This window comes from Mustela erminea, chromosome 3 (genome assembly GCF_009829155.1).
Source record: "Mustela erminea isolate mMusErm1 chromosome 3, mMusErm1.Pri, whole genome shotgun sequence".
NCBI classification, from domain to species: Eukaryota; Metazoa; Chordata; class Mammalia; order Carnivora; family Mustelidae; genus Mustela; species Mustela erminea.
In genome coordinates this window covers 137,696,361-137,711,122 of record NC_045616.1, presented here as the reverse complement: position 1 = coordinate 137,711,122, position 14,762 = coordinate 137,696,361, and the positions used below count along the sequence as shown (strand labels likewise).

General features: G+C 45.1%; 1 protein-coding gene across 9 annotated transcripts in view; it reads right to left on the bottom strand.

Moving 5' to 3' along the window:
• The window catches only part of ADAMTS12 (ADAM metallopeptidase with thrombospondin type 1 motif 12), a 290,253-nt gene extending 278,161 nt beyond the window's left edge, over positions 1-12,092 (bottom strand). For 4 of the 9 annotated variants that reach the window (XM_032337660.1, XM_032337662.1, XM_032337663.1 and 1 more), the window contains exons 1-2: positions 11,479-12,090; positions 3,663-4,027 (exon numbers count right to left, since the gene is read on the bottom strand). In XM_032337660.1, coding sequence (XP_032193551.1) covers positions 3,663-4,027; positions 11,479-11,605 — 492 coding nt within the window. In that variant the 5' untranslated portion in view covers positions 11,606-12,090. Of the gene's footprint in view, positions 1-3,662; positions 4,028-11,478 lie in introns of those variants that run through there. The other 5 variants (XR_004284258.1, XM_032337661.1, XM_032337657.1 and 2 more) reach the window with 5 other exon arrangements.
• Between the last annotated feature and the right edge of the window lie 2,670 nt (positions 12,093-14,762).

Genomic DNA, 14,762 nt, shown 5'->3' with positions numbered 1-14,762 from the left:
CTGAGCTCCCCTCTCAGACCCATCAAATCAGAGCATCAGGGAGGACAGATGGACAATGGGACTTTTGAAAAGCCCCCCAGCATCATTTACTGAAGAGACTAGCTTTTTTCCACTGTATATTTTTTCCTGTTTTGTCGAACAGTATTTGACCATAAGAGTTGAGGGTCCATATCTGGGCTCTCTCCTCAGTTCCACTGGTCTGTGTGTCTGTTTTTGTACCAGTACCATGCTGTGTTGGTGATCACAGCTTTGTAGTAAAGCTTGAAATCAAGCAACGTGATGCGCCCAGCATTGTTTCTCTTTTTCAACATTTCCTTGGCAATTCTGGGTCTTTTCTGGTTCCATACAAATTTTAGGATTGTTTGTGCCAGCACTTTGAATAATGCTTTTGGTATTTTGATCGGGATGGCCTTGAAAGTATAGATTGCTCTGGGCAGCATACACAATTTAACAACGTTTATTCTTCCAATCCATGAGCATGAAATGTTTTTCCATCTTTTTGTGTCTTCTTCAATTTCTTTCATGAGTGTTCTGTAGTTCCTCGAGTATAGATCATTTACCTCTTTGGTTAGGTTTGTTCCAAGGTATCTTACGAGTTTTGGTGCTATTGTAAATGAAATTCGTTCTTTAATTTCCCTTTCTACAGTTTCATTGTTAGTGTATAAGAAAGCAACTGATTTCTGTGCATAGATTTTGTCTCCTGCCACATTACTGAATTGCTATATGAGTGCTAGAAATTTGGAGGTGGAGTCTTCTGGGTTTTCCACATAAAGTATCATGTCTCTGTGAAGAAAGAGAGTTTGACTTCTTCTTTGCTAATTTGAATACTTTTTACTACTTTTTGTTGTCTGATTGCTTCAACAAAGCAGGAAAAAATATCCAGTGGGAAAAAGACAGTTTCTTCAATAAATAGTGCTGGGGAAAATGGGACAGTTAAATACAGAAGAATGAAACTCAATTGTTCTCTTACACCATACACAAAGATAAACTCAAAATGGATGAAAGACCTCAATGTGAGACAGAAAGCCATCAAAATCCTAGAGGAGAACGTAACCTCTTAAATATCGGCCATAGCAACTTCTTTCAAGACACATCTCCAAAGACAAAGGATACAAAAGCGAAAATGAACTTTTGGGACTTCAACAAGATCAAAAGCTTCTGCACAGCAAAGGAAACAGTCAACAAAATAAAGAGGCAACCCACAGAATGGGAAAAGATACCTGCAAATGACACTACAGACAAAGGGCTGATATTCAATATCTATAAAGATCTCCTCAAACTCAACACACACAAAACAGATAATCATGTCAAAAAATGGGCAGAAGACATGAACAGACACTTTTCCAATGAAGACATAAAAATGGCTATAACAGACACATGAAAAAATGTTCATCATCACTAGCCATCAGGGAAATTCAAATCAAAACCACATTGAGATACCACATTACACCAGTTAGAATGGCAAAGATTAAAAAGGCAGGAAATAGCAAATGTTGGATAGAACTTGGAGAAAGGGGAACCCTCTTAAACTACTGGTGGAAATGCAAGTTGCTTCACCCACTTTGGAAAACAATGTGGAGATTCCTAAAAAAAATTAAAAATAGAGCTACCCTATGACCCTGCAATTGCACTACTGGATATTTACCCCAAAGACACAGATGTAGTGAACAGAAGGGCCACATGCACCCCCATGTTCATAGCGGCAATGTCCACAAGAGCCAAACTGTGAAAAGTGCCAAGATGCCCTTCAACAGATGAATGGATAAAGAAGATGGGGTCCCTATATACAATGGAATATTACTCAGCCATCAGAAAGGATGAATACCCAACTTTTGCATCAACATGGATGGGACTGGAGGAGATTATGCTGAGTAAAATAAGTCAAGCCGAGAAAGTCAATTATTGTATGGTTTCACTTACTTGTGGAACATAAGGAACAGCATGGAGAACATTAGGAGAAGGAAGGGAAAAATGAAGGGGAGGAATCAGAGGGGGAGACAAACCATGAGACTGTGGACTCCAAGAAACAAACTGAGGGTTTTGGAGAGGAGGGGGGTAGGGGGGTGGGTTAGCCCAGGTGGGTATTAAGGAGGGCACATACTGCATGGAGCACTGGGTGTTATACGTAAACAACGAATCCTAGAAAACTACATCAAAAACTAATGATGTACTGTATGGTGACTAACATAACATAATAAAAAATTTAAAAAATTTTTTTAAAAAGCTCCCCGTGGATCCTAATGTTCAAACAGGGTCATGAGTGACTATTGTAGTCCGGTGACTGTTAGACTTCAGTGAGCACCAGAATCTCCTGGAGGACTCATTAAAACAAAGGTTTCAAATAGGCAGATAACAGAGACAGAAAGTAGATTCATGGTTCCCCAAAACTATGGAAAATGAGGGGATCAGAGTGCAACTGGTAGAAAGACTCAGGCTCAAGTGAACTGCGCAGTCAATTTATTCAACATCTCCAAGCTTCATCATCTACGCAATACAACCAAGATGGGGGGCTGGAGAGCAGGAGAGAAGAACGTATGGAAACTTCCTCATATGCCACACATTTTAGTACCTGGTATGTTGGAAACATAAAAAAAGATAAGAGCCGCCAACACCCATTGAGTGCATATTGTTTATAAGCACTCTTCTAAGGTGTTTATATATATTAATTCATTTAATTTCCACACTATTCTATAGGGATCAGCAAATTTTTTTTTTCTATAAAAGCCAGATAGCAATTTTGGGGCCTCATGGGTCATACAGTCCTGACCCCAACTACTCATCTGCTGTTGTAGTCCGAAAGCAACCTTAGACAATGCAAACGTGTGGGCTTATCTGTTTCCAGTAAAGCTTTATTTATAAAAACAAGAGATGAACAGATTTGGTCGGCAGACCATAAGCCACGCCCTGGTATATGAGATGGGTACTGTCACAATCTCCAACTCATAGATAAGAAAACGAAGGCATGGGGCGCCTCGGTGGCTCAGTGGGTTAAGCCGCTGCCTTCAGCTCAGGTCATGATCTCAGGGTCCTGGGATCAAGCCCCGCATCGGGCTCTCTACTCAGCAGGGAGCCTGCTTCCTCCTCTCTCTGTGCCTGCCTCTCTGCCTGCTTGTCATCTCTCTCTGTCAAATAAATAAATAAAATCTTAAAAAAAAAAAAAAGAAAAGAAAACAAAGGCATGAAGGGATAAACTGACCGCCTAAGTTTCTGTATGAAGTCTGATGACAAAGCCCACAGAGTCAACTATAGACCGTAAAAGCTGCTGACAACACCGTCATCACCAGTGAGCCTCTCACTCAGTGCAAATCCAGGTTTTCCAAATTCAAAAGGGGCCGGCCAGCCAGTGAGGCACAACACCCTCACAGAGGCCTCAGAGGCTGAAGACGCAACTCGAGTCCTCCCTTGCTCCCAGGCGGTCCCTGGTTGAAGTTGCTCTCCCTGCTCGGAGTCCTCAGCGCCCTCACTCTCCATACCTCCCAGATCGGTCAACTTTTTCTTTTATGCCTTTCTTCCCCAACCCATTTGGCAGCCAGGACCGCGCACATCACAAGGGCTCAGTTTGCACACACTGAAGGTGTGTGTGAACCCATGGGTACTGGGTGTGTAAGCCGAGAGGACAGGGCCTGGGGGCAGAGGAGGGAGGGAGAGACCCAGGCACTCACCAGTCCCTGGCAGGCACTGAGGGCTGCGGTCCCGATGCTGGCACCCTGTTGCAGCACTGTGCCCCTGAGATGGCAAGGGGGTGCTGAGGAAGCCACCATCTTCACGTGGGAAAGGTTCCCGTACCTCCTCTCCAAGATATAGCTTTTGGAAAGAAATCCCTGATTGACCGACAAGTTAAAGAACAGGTCCTTCTCCTCATGTGAAATTCTGTAGTACACCCGGTCCTCTGAGCCATCCACATCTCTCTTCCTCCTGCTGTTGCCAGTGACGGGATGGTGCAAGCCATAGGACAGAAAGTGCCCCCTGGCATCTACTCGGACTGGGGCCACCACGTGGTACTCGGGCAGGGCCTTGAGAAAATGCTCTGAAAGAAGAGAAGACAAAGAATGAGACGGCGAGCACTCTCGGCGGAGTCTACAGCAAGGTCAACGCTCCGCCGTTCGGAACTTAAGCGTGTTGAGGGCAAAATACCAGCGTTGGCCTGAAGTCTGCAGGTCCCATCTACTGCGCAAACACTGTCAACAGTAAATTCCCTGAACAACTCAAATCCACTCGGGGCCCCTCCTTGAGGACACGTGGCAGTCTGAGCCGACACCCAGGCACAACTCTGGAGGGCAGATGTTTTCCCAGAGTCAAATTAAGATGAATTCATTCATGAGGCGTCCTGTTAGCAAAGGGGCAAGGTCAGCGAAAGGAATGTTTCAAGCCTCAAGTTCTTGAATACAAATCACAGAGCTCCACTGTTTATTTGAAGGAGCTTAAACGCCTCAGGAACTTCTCATTAACTTGGGTCCGAGGAAAAATAAAAACAGCTAACCGGTCGGTCAGTCGTATACACGCCGACAAACTTCACACCAGTCACAGCGTTCGCGTTCCGTGCCGCGAAACGGGTCCTTGAAAAAACAAACTCGCATTTTCTTTCTGTGTTAACGAAGTATACAAAATAAAATGGTAAGATGAAAACTACCACTTTAAAAACACAAGACAGGAACCCTTGTCCCTTCCACACGCGAGAACATACACGCGCCTTTTGGCTTGCTCACGCTTAAATTCCCATCCCTTCCTCCTCGGCCCGATGTTTGAGAAGAACAAGGAATCTAACAGGAGCAAATCATCACTCGGGATTACAGACTATTTAAGGCAAACCATGAGCCACTTAGTAAAATAACCAACTTTTGCATTAAAGGGGGAAAAAAAGAAAAGAAAAGGAGCCAGGGTGGAAGCAAGAGAGAGAGGGGAGAAAACAAGTGCCACCTGCCGTCTCCCAGCGACATTCCGCCTTCCAGCCTATGCTGTTTCGGCTGTTACTTCCCGCTACCCTGTCTGTTGCACTGACAGCCCGTCTGTTCTCACTTAGGTTTGGAAGTCCCAACTCCAATCCCCCTTCTTTCTCCTAATGTTCCTGGCTGAAGTTCTCTCAGGTCCTTACTTTCCATACCTCCCAGAATACCTCATTTTACCGTGCTTTTTGTTAATGAGACTTTATTCCCGAAGCCTCTGGGGGCCAGAATCTTGCACGTCACAGGTGCCTGGCGCGTGATGTGTCACTCAATCAGTGAGTACATTTGTAGCTGGTTAATTAAAAGAACCGGACTTAATGGGGGTACATTTATAAAACAGCCTCTTTTCCCAGATAACTGCCTTCCAACACACTTCGTGAAATCGTTCGTTTCAACCTTGGATGAAATTTGGGGCCAAGCACAGAGTTTTCACTCTTAGGTACTAATGAACAGTCTCAGTTTTTTAAACATAAAAAAAAAAAATCCAGAACTATTGCTTCTGATCGCAGCAGTTCGGAGCAAGAGATCACACAGCAACATGGATAAATCTTTAAAAACAATGTTGAGTGAAAAAGAAGAAACAAAACAAGTTAATACAGAGCCACTGACATCAATGGAAAATACAAGCACACCAAAACAATAATACAAAGTCAGCCAGAACATATGTAAATGAAAAATACATATGAAACCCATTAAAATGATTTTCCATGAGGAGGAATGGGTGTAGGGACAAAAGTGCAGAGAAAAAAATAAAAGAAAAGGGTTTTGCCTGAATCAGTGACACTAACTTGCCATGAACTCGGAGTCAAATGGACTCGATCTCCATACTGCCTACTGTATCTGACTATATATGTATATGTATATACATACTATATACTGTATCTGACTATATATGTATCTATGTACGTATATACATATATATACATACATAGATACATATATACGTACATAGATACATATGTATGTATAGATACATATATACATATATGTGTGTGTATATCCATATATATGTATATATGTATGCATATATACATATATATGCATATACATATATATACTATAATATCTGACTATATATGTCAGATATTTAGTATCTGACTAATATTTAGTATCTGCCTGTATATATTTAGTATCTGACTAAATATACTACATATATTTAGTATCTGTATATATTTAGTATCTGATATATTTAGTATATTATATTAGTATAATATACTATATTTATATATAGTATATTCAGTATATTATATTAGTGTATTTAGTATCTTTAGTATATTTAGTATTCTACCAAGTTCTGAGCTCAGGAGAGAAAAGGAGAGGATGGGTCAGAACAGGGTGGATACAATTGGCTTCCCTGGTATTCTTCTCAGGTTACTCTTTTATTCTACTACTCACAGTGATGTCTCTGGCTTCTTCAGGGTGAGCAGTGGATGGGAAGTTACAGGCAGAAAAGCCTTATTCAAGTGGACAGCCATCACCTTGCAGTGGGCCCAGCTGTGCGTGGTCCCTGTCCAGATGCTCTCAGGGAACGCTCGTCTGTGCCTTACAGGGCCTGTCTCTGTAGTTGTATCTCAAAGAATTAAACACGATTTTTGAAAGTATAAAATGAAAGCTAAAGCTTGCCTAAGCCCCAGCACCTACTCCTCAAAGAACAAAAAAGCAAACTAATTTAGACCTCTTGACCCAGTTGTTTTTCATCTAATGGGTTTGGAAGAGAACCAGCGTTAGTTGGCTCTACAACAACCACTGTCACCATTTAACGAGCACTTGCGAGGAGCCAAGGACCATCAGTCCCTTCTCACTCGGTCATCGCAACCTGTGCCACAGATCAGGGAATTCCCATTTCATAGATAAAGACACTGAGCCTAAGAAAGGCCCCAGAGCCAATAGGCAGCATCCCTTATACTGAAATCTCATGCTTTCTATTTCAAAACGATCTTCCTAGCCACTGCCCTTCGCGTACAGAAGCAGCTGCACTTGGCAGAGTGTAACAGATCAGAAGCTACACCACTGCCCTAGGGAGATAATCTGACAAGAAGAGGGTGGCTTAACTTCTTTAAGAGGCTTTTGCTCGGCAATAAAGAGAGATAACAATGGCCTGTTTAGCAGGTAGAGTAGTAAGAGGTTAAGACTAGTATCGCCTCTTAATTTGATTGCAAACGAAACAGCAAGCCATGTCAGCCTATAGGTGTGGACAGAAATAGGAGGCCACAGGAGTCTGATTTATGTTGGTAGCCCACCTGCTGTTGCCGTATCTATACAAAGGCGTCACAATACGAGTTTCTGCCTCCCAGGGTGGCTGTGAGAATCCCGTGTATTTATAAATGTAATAGAGGTTGAACAGTGCTTGACTAAGAGCACTCAGTGGCTATGACAGAAACTTGGCCATCAGGGATCATTGCACCATAAAGATACAACCTCCAAGCAGAGGCAGGGGAAAAGCCCACGCTCACCTTGGCTTCCTCTCAGAGCATATTTAGTTTGGAAGATGAGGTAGCTACAACCTTGGCCAACAGAAAGCTGAGCTCAGAAGGGATATGACAGGAATGGAGAAAGCACAAATCAGGAAATAATCGTTACCATTTATACTAATCATTTATACTATACCATTTACCATTATACTACCATTTATACTAACCATTTATACCGGTATACTAACCCGGTCTTGTCTAATCCGTACTGTTCTCTGGGACAGATATTATTAACCGTGTCCCTCAGCTTAGCCTTCATTCCCATCCTGATAAAAAGAGGGGTGAGGATTCATTCTGGGGTGATCTGACCCCAGAGCCCACCCTTCTAATGGCTGCCCTTGCGGCTTCTCAAGGGTCTACTGCTGAGAACCAGACATCAAGATGGCATGTCAGCAAGGCTGTGGGTGGGGGGAACTGAGGCACACTGTAATCCCATCACAGTCTGCCCCTTTATAGAAATACATTATCAGCCCTGAATACCTTGATTTGCCTTCTTTAAAATTAGCCTCCAAACCCTCAGTCATAAACATTGATGATACCTCATGGGAAACTTTGAGTGAAGCCTGTTGGCACAAGTGCTTTTTTTTTTTTTTTTTTTAAGATTTTATTTATTTATTTGACAGAGATCACAAGCAGGCAGAGAGACAGGCAGAGAGAGAGAGTAGGGGGAAACAGGCTCCCAGCTGAGCAGAGAGCCCGATGCGGGGCTCGATCCTAGGACCCTGAGACCATGACCCGAGCCGAAGGCAGAGGCTCTAAACCACTGAGCAACCCAGGCGCCCCAGCACAAGTGCTTTTGAAAATTCACAACACCAGGTGATCTTTTACCCTCTGCTTAGGAAGAAAGGAAGAGAGCTGAGAGAATATTTTACCTGCCAGATTTTACAGTTTAGGTTAAATCTATATTTAACTCTTGATATGGTGAATTTCTCTTTTAGAGAGCAGTAAATTTCTAAGACTCTTCACTAAAAAGGGCAATGAAATTCTCTAAGAGTCAGAAGTTCATTTTCAGAATTCTCCTCCAAGTGGGATGTTGCAACTTTTCAAATACATTTTTATGGTAGAAAACTACAAGTGTCGGGATGTGGAGGATCGTATTGGTCCCCCACGCTGTACCACAGGCCCCAGGATTTCGGATTGGCTCACCAACCCTACGACCACTAACCTCCAGACCATCATTGCTTAGGATAACAGACGCAAATAAAATACCAAAACTGTGAAGTGTCTCCTTACATAAAGAAAATAAATGAGATCATTTCCATCCTTTTTTTTTTTTTCCCCAGTAGCAGAAATACATGATTAGACCATTTGTCTTGAAGCACACTCGAAACTTCTGTCTGGAAACACTCCTGTTCTTGCAGAAACCTGAGCAGCCGAAAGCACATCTCTACCCTGGGACCAAATGCCGGCACTGTTGATTCCCGAGTTGCTGGGAGCACCGAGATCATAGAAACAGCCGGCGACTTGCAGGCAGTAGAAGGAATAAGGAACCCAAGGGGCTATCATGGCTGTCGCAGAAAGGCAGTATGTTGTGCACAAGACTGAAGCTTCCCATTGTTCTGATACTTGATTGGGAACCAGGAAAGCTTGGGGAAGTCCCTGCGTGTTTTGGTATCACAGGCGAGCGCTGTGGCAAGAATACTGGCAAGAGTGTCGAATCTGCCTTTCCTGGTCCAAGAAAAGATTGAATGTACCTCTGTGTTCTTCCCAGGGCTAAAAGCCTGCCTCTGCCCTCTGCCCCATAGAACTAGAAAGAATGTTAAGGATTATGTAGGATCAGAATGTTTCCAACCATGGGACCCTGTGCACTCCCCTCCACCCCTGGGCTGAAGTAGCACTTCCTAGGTGTCCGCGAATTCACGCTGACTAAAAGACTCACCTCCCAGGCCCCTCACTCCACCTCCGGAAAAATAAGGCTGGCAGAGATGATATCTGAAGTCTTTGGCGAGTTTAAACATGCAGCATTTGGGCGCAATTCAAAAATGTCAGAGTAGAAATGGAAATCTAGGGACATTGGTTCTTTGTGAAATGAGGGGTTGGCCATTTGGGGCAAAAGTCAGGTCATCTTAGTCCCAAGAAGCCCTAGAATTTTCTCGTCCCTTCTCTCCATCTCTCTGTCTCTCTCTCTCAGTTGTTCTCTCTCTCCACTCGGTTCTAAATGAAGCCTGCTCAGAAATTTCTCTGTTGGACCAAAGGTGGATTACTTGTAAGTCCATTGGTTAAGTTTATGAAGAACAAATATTGTGGGGAAAAGACTTTTAGGAATGAAAATTATTTTTAAAACCTAAATAGCTGGGCATCGCTGATAAACTCGGAGCGCTCTACAGCTCTTTGTCAATATCAAATAATTTCAGCACGTAACCCCAGCGGTGACCAAGCAAAAGAACCATCTCTCACCTTCCAGAAAGGAGAGAGCAAGGCCCAGGGGCGTCTGCTCCACACTAAGCTGAATCCGCTTCCAAAGATGTGGAGCAAGAAGACCTGAAAAGCAACCAACCCACGAGAATGTGTGTCTTTGAACCAGGTCATCTCTAAATGCCCTGGGAAGTGCTCACAGGCTCTGTCTGCGCTGCCAGAAGAGGGATTTTTCACAAAGGGGCTGTTTTTCAAAGAAAAACAAACACTGCTATTTTAAACTTGGGGGTGGGAGATGGTATCTGGAACGTTTACACAAGCAAGTGCTGGCTGGCTGACATCTAACCCCAGTGCTCGGCTCCAGCTTCCAAGGAAAGCAAAAGGGACTTGCTCCTGATGGCTCTTGAAGTCACAGTAGATGAGCTCTCAGCTGTGTTGGAACTTTGCAACGTAGGCAGAACCCTGTGTAGAAAGCCTCAACAAAGACAGGCTCGTGATCTCTGCCACCCAAGTGGTCTTGGGGATTAAGAGGGTCAGAATGCTAGGCAAGCTTCTCAAGGCTTGAGCACAATCAGCAAAACACTGGACTTCATGTCTGCTAAAGCAGTGTTGTGGGTGTGTGGGTGTGTCTGTGCATTTGTGTGTCTGTATGTCTGTGTGTGTGTGTGTGTGTGTGTGTGTGTGTGTGTGTGTTGTCCCTACCTTATTATTGCTAAGAGGCCAGCCTCCGGAGCCAGGCTACCTGGGTTCAAAACCTCACTCCGCCATGAACTGGGCCCATGAACTCATCATGCTTCCCCAGCTTTAAAACAGAGACAGTAACAAGGGTCCCTGCACCCCAGAAAGCTGTGGGCAGTGGTTGCTGAGCTGACACAGGCAGAGTGCCACAGCAGTCTTGGCGCATGCAACTTTCTCCAGCCACGTGGGCCATTGCTGCAGCTCTGTCTTCTCCGGGAAGCACATGGAACTCCCCACAAAACACCGGAGTGTCTCTGACACTCCCAAGTCCAATAAAAAAGCAGAGACAGCAGTATCCTCTGCTCCAGGTGTTAGGTTTAAAGGGCAAGTTGTCCTCACACCGCCTCCAGCGTTTCCAACGGCACTGTATGCTTCAGGACATTCACAAGGAGATGCAGCCAGCTGCCATCAGAAGGCCCAGGGGGAAAGGTGAGCCCCTACAGTGGTCAATTTCCCCCCAAAAGAACTGTTATTTTTAAAACACAGCCCTAAATCTTTCCAGGAAACCAAAAGACAGCCAAACTCACTCAGCAGGAGGCCGGAATCACATTTCCCCTCCCCTGTCCAGAGCTGAAACTAACTAGAAACACCCCCAGTGGCCAGTTGGAACTTAAAAAAAAAAAAAAAAAAATCATTTTCTGTGTACAGAACTTGAAAAATAGAGATTGAAACAGTGCAGCATTCAAAGAGGAGACAAAAGGGGGGGCGTTACCAGTTACCACTTGGGTCTTTTCTGCCTCAGCATTAGTGTGTAAGAGACGGGATTCGCAGCCTTTCGGTAAGAATTAAGGAATCATCACTTTCAACACTGAATTCTGAGACAACCTATGGTACTGAGCTCCCAGCCCAGATTTTCTTACGACTCAGCCAAACGGTTTTGCAGAGTTCAGCCAGTGGGGGAGGGGGAGCAACCAACTTTCCACGCGTCTCCCCACCACGGTTTTTAAAGGAAATAAAGAAAAGCCACTAACCTTGCCTTCTGTCCGGGAACTGCACTGGGCCTGGCTGAGCTTGGCTCCCATAGCAAAGGACCCCAAAGTTAAGGAGGTAGGCTACAACGGAGAGGTTTGCAAGCCAGCTCCTCTGGGCACATGGCATGATTCAGTTGTTGGGGAGAAGAAAAGTCAACAAAGTTTAGCTCTCAGCTCAAGAAATCAAGTCCTCGCCTGTGGCCGAGCAGAAAGCTGCAGAGGTGCATGGTCCAGGAGTGGGACAGAGCGGCTGCAAAGCTGCCCAGGATCTCCCTTTGCTTTCTTACGCAGAAAGGGGTTAGTTACCTTTATCCCCCTTCCCTCCTGAAAGGGGAATGATTCAACTGGCAGCGCCTGCTTTCCGCGGGGTGTGGAATGGGTCAGAGCGGGAGGGGGCAGCCCACCCAAGATCCCCACCCCTCTGCCTTCCGCGCCGCCCGGCCTCGCAGCCAGCTCCGCGCATCTTCCTCCGGCCTCCCACCCCCACGCTCCTCCAGCCCCGCCCAGAGCCCTGCCGAGCCGGCCAAATAGGGGAGACCCGGGAGAGCCACCCTGGGCGGGACTGCGGAAAGAGAGGCCCCCAGGCCAGCCCTCCCTGGCCAAAATACAGGCCGAAAGTGCTGAGCGCAGAGGTGGGGCACGGGGGACCCCACTCCTCCACGCCCCGGCTCAGTGCTGCCCCCTTGGCTGCCTTTCTCCACCCAGTTCCGAACTTTTCCTAACATCGCTCTATGGAGACCCCTCAGTCTTCTCCGGGACTCTCTTCCAAGGCGAGATAGGATTTGCATTTTAAAAAGAAATGGGCAGTTTCTCTCTTGGCCAAGTCCTGCAGAGGGAAAAGGCCTGAGCTAGTCTTCTGGTTCAACCCTGAACAAGTTTCTTCGTGGCCACCAAGAGGTGCTGAGACCGGATGATTATGAGCCACTCTGGGTCTGCAGGTCCCCTGGTGCCTTTCTACTTCTATTACCCCACCTTTCCTAGCCCACCCCACTCGCCCACAAGCAAACTAAGACAGTGGAGGAAGTAAGCCCAAGAACATGTGAAGGTATTTCTCCAATTTGCCTGCCCAGGCTGCTCACAGAGGGGGCAACCACGGTGCTAGAGCTTTCCATTACTGAGATTACGCTGCAAACCAGGGGGCTTTGCCAAGCATCCTGAGAATCGACTGGATAATCCAGCCAAGATTTCACACCTATGGGCTGAAACAGGCTTCCTTACTCCATTCAGGAAGAATTTGGCCCCATACTGGTCCTCCAGGCCTTCTAGCCAATGAGACATGCAGGAAGGCCACTCGTTCAACCCTGGGCAGGCCTGGGCAGCCCCAGTTAAGCAGTGATCCAAGGGCAAGGTGGTCCTCGCAGGCTTGGGGTGGGTAGGAATCCTTCAGACTGGATACTTACACGCCACTGTATTTCCAGGGGTATGAATTAGTTTCCTATTATCGGCATTAGACATTCCCATAAAGTTGGTGACTTAAAACAGAATAGATTTAGTATCATACAGCTCTGGAGGTCACAAGTCTGAGATGGGTCCACCTGGACTAAAACTCAGGTGTGAACAAAGCCGCATTCCTTTCTGGAGGCTATAGGGAAGCATTGTTTTCCTGCTTTTTTCATCTTCTAAGGGGCTACCCACACTCCTCAGTCTCTTGCCCTCGGCCCCTGGTTTCAAAGTCCGCAATGGCCAGTGAGTCTCCTATACGGCATCATCATGACACTATCTCTTTTCCCCCTTTTCCGTTTATAAGGACTCTTATGATGACATTGGGCCCACTCAGATCATCCAGAATAATCTCTTGATCTTACGATTATCCCATTAGCCCATTAGCAACCTTAACTCCATCTGCAACCTTCAACCCCCCTGTCCTGTAACATAACATGTTATGTCATCATGGGCCAGTCATAAAAGTGCTCTGAGCCTCTTCTCCTGTGACATAAATATCAAGTAGGAAGAGCATAATTTAAGTGCAAAAGAAACTCAGATATGACAGGCATGTCTGGTGAAATGGCATGATTATCTAGCAGAAATGTAATTGCAAGGGCACTGAAGAACCACTTTGAACCAGACTCCTTTGGTTTCTTTTCCTTTCTTTCTCTTCTTCCCTCAGTCTCCCTCCTCCACTTCCTACTCTTCTTCCTCTTCATTTTATCCTTTTAGTAGCAAGCAGGGGCTCATCTGAAGGGCTGGATCACTCCTGGCTTCCATGTCCTGGAGAAGAGCTCTGTCTCTCAGCCCAAAAACTCTGGGAACTTCTGAGTCCCAATAATGTCAGTGAGGACCCATGGAACATTCTAGACTCACAGTTTCTTAACCTCTTCAACTCTGATGGCTTTCCCGTTACTTTCTCTTCCTTCCTACTCTTTAAGACCATGACTAGAAATATCTGTCATCCAGAGTCATCCAACCTGAAATATTAAAACTCTAAAATTGCACCCAAATCCCAGCCCTTTCAACCCTTTGTACCCAATACCTTGGGTCCTCAGCCTAGTAAGAACTGCCTATCTTCTGATCTCTCCATTGTTGGTTGTCTCATAATCTATAAGCATCTCTCTGACTTTACCTCCTTTTCTGCCCAGCCATATCCTATGATTCCTCTTCTTAAATAATCTCTCACCAGTGCCTTCAACAAGGCTTCCTCATCAAGCTCTAACCTTGTTTTACCCTAACTGCTGATTTTCTCCGCTTTTTGTCTCCAAGTGCTGTTGAAAAGAGTCACCTAACTATACCTACTGGTGCGACGATCAATTCATGTCTTCAAGTTCAGTAAGTTTTCAACATGACTCAGTGCAAACACACATCCTGCTACTAATCCAACACCAAGTTCTTCCTACTTTTCCCAGAATTTACAAAATCCCTCCAAAGCCTGGTATTTCCTTAGAGTAGAGGGAAGAGTTCATCTTACTCAACTTTCCTCTGATCACTGGGAAAAAGTAACAAATGTTCTTGATGACAATTGTTGGTAGTGATTTAAAAAAAAAAAAATGCCAACTCCCTTTCCTGATATACCCACTACAGAGAGCAGAGCTGTGAATCACTGCAGAGACTCCAAAATACCTCTGAAATAGCAGATGCAAATATACTACCACTGAAGGAAGACTATAAAAATATGTAGAATACAGGTATTGAGTAATAGCTAAGAACAGAAAAAAAGTATTTCACTCTAATTATGGACAGAGCACTGTGCTGAAGACTGTATCAGCATTACTTCATTTAATCTTCACAAAAACCTATTAGGTAGGTACTATTATTATCCTGGGTTGATAGATGGGGAAACACTGAAAGAG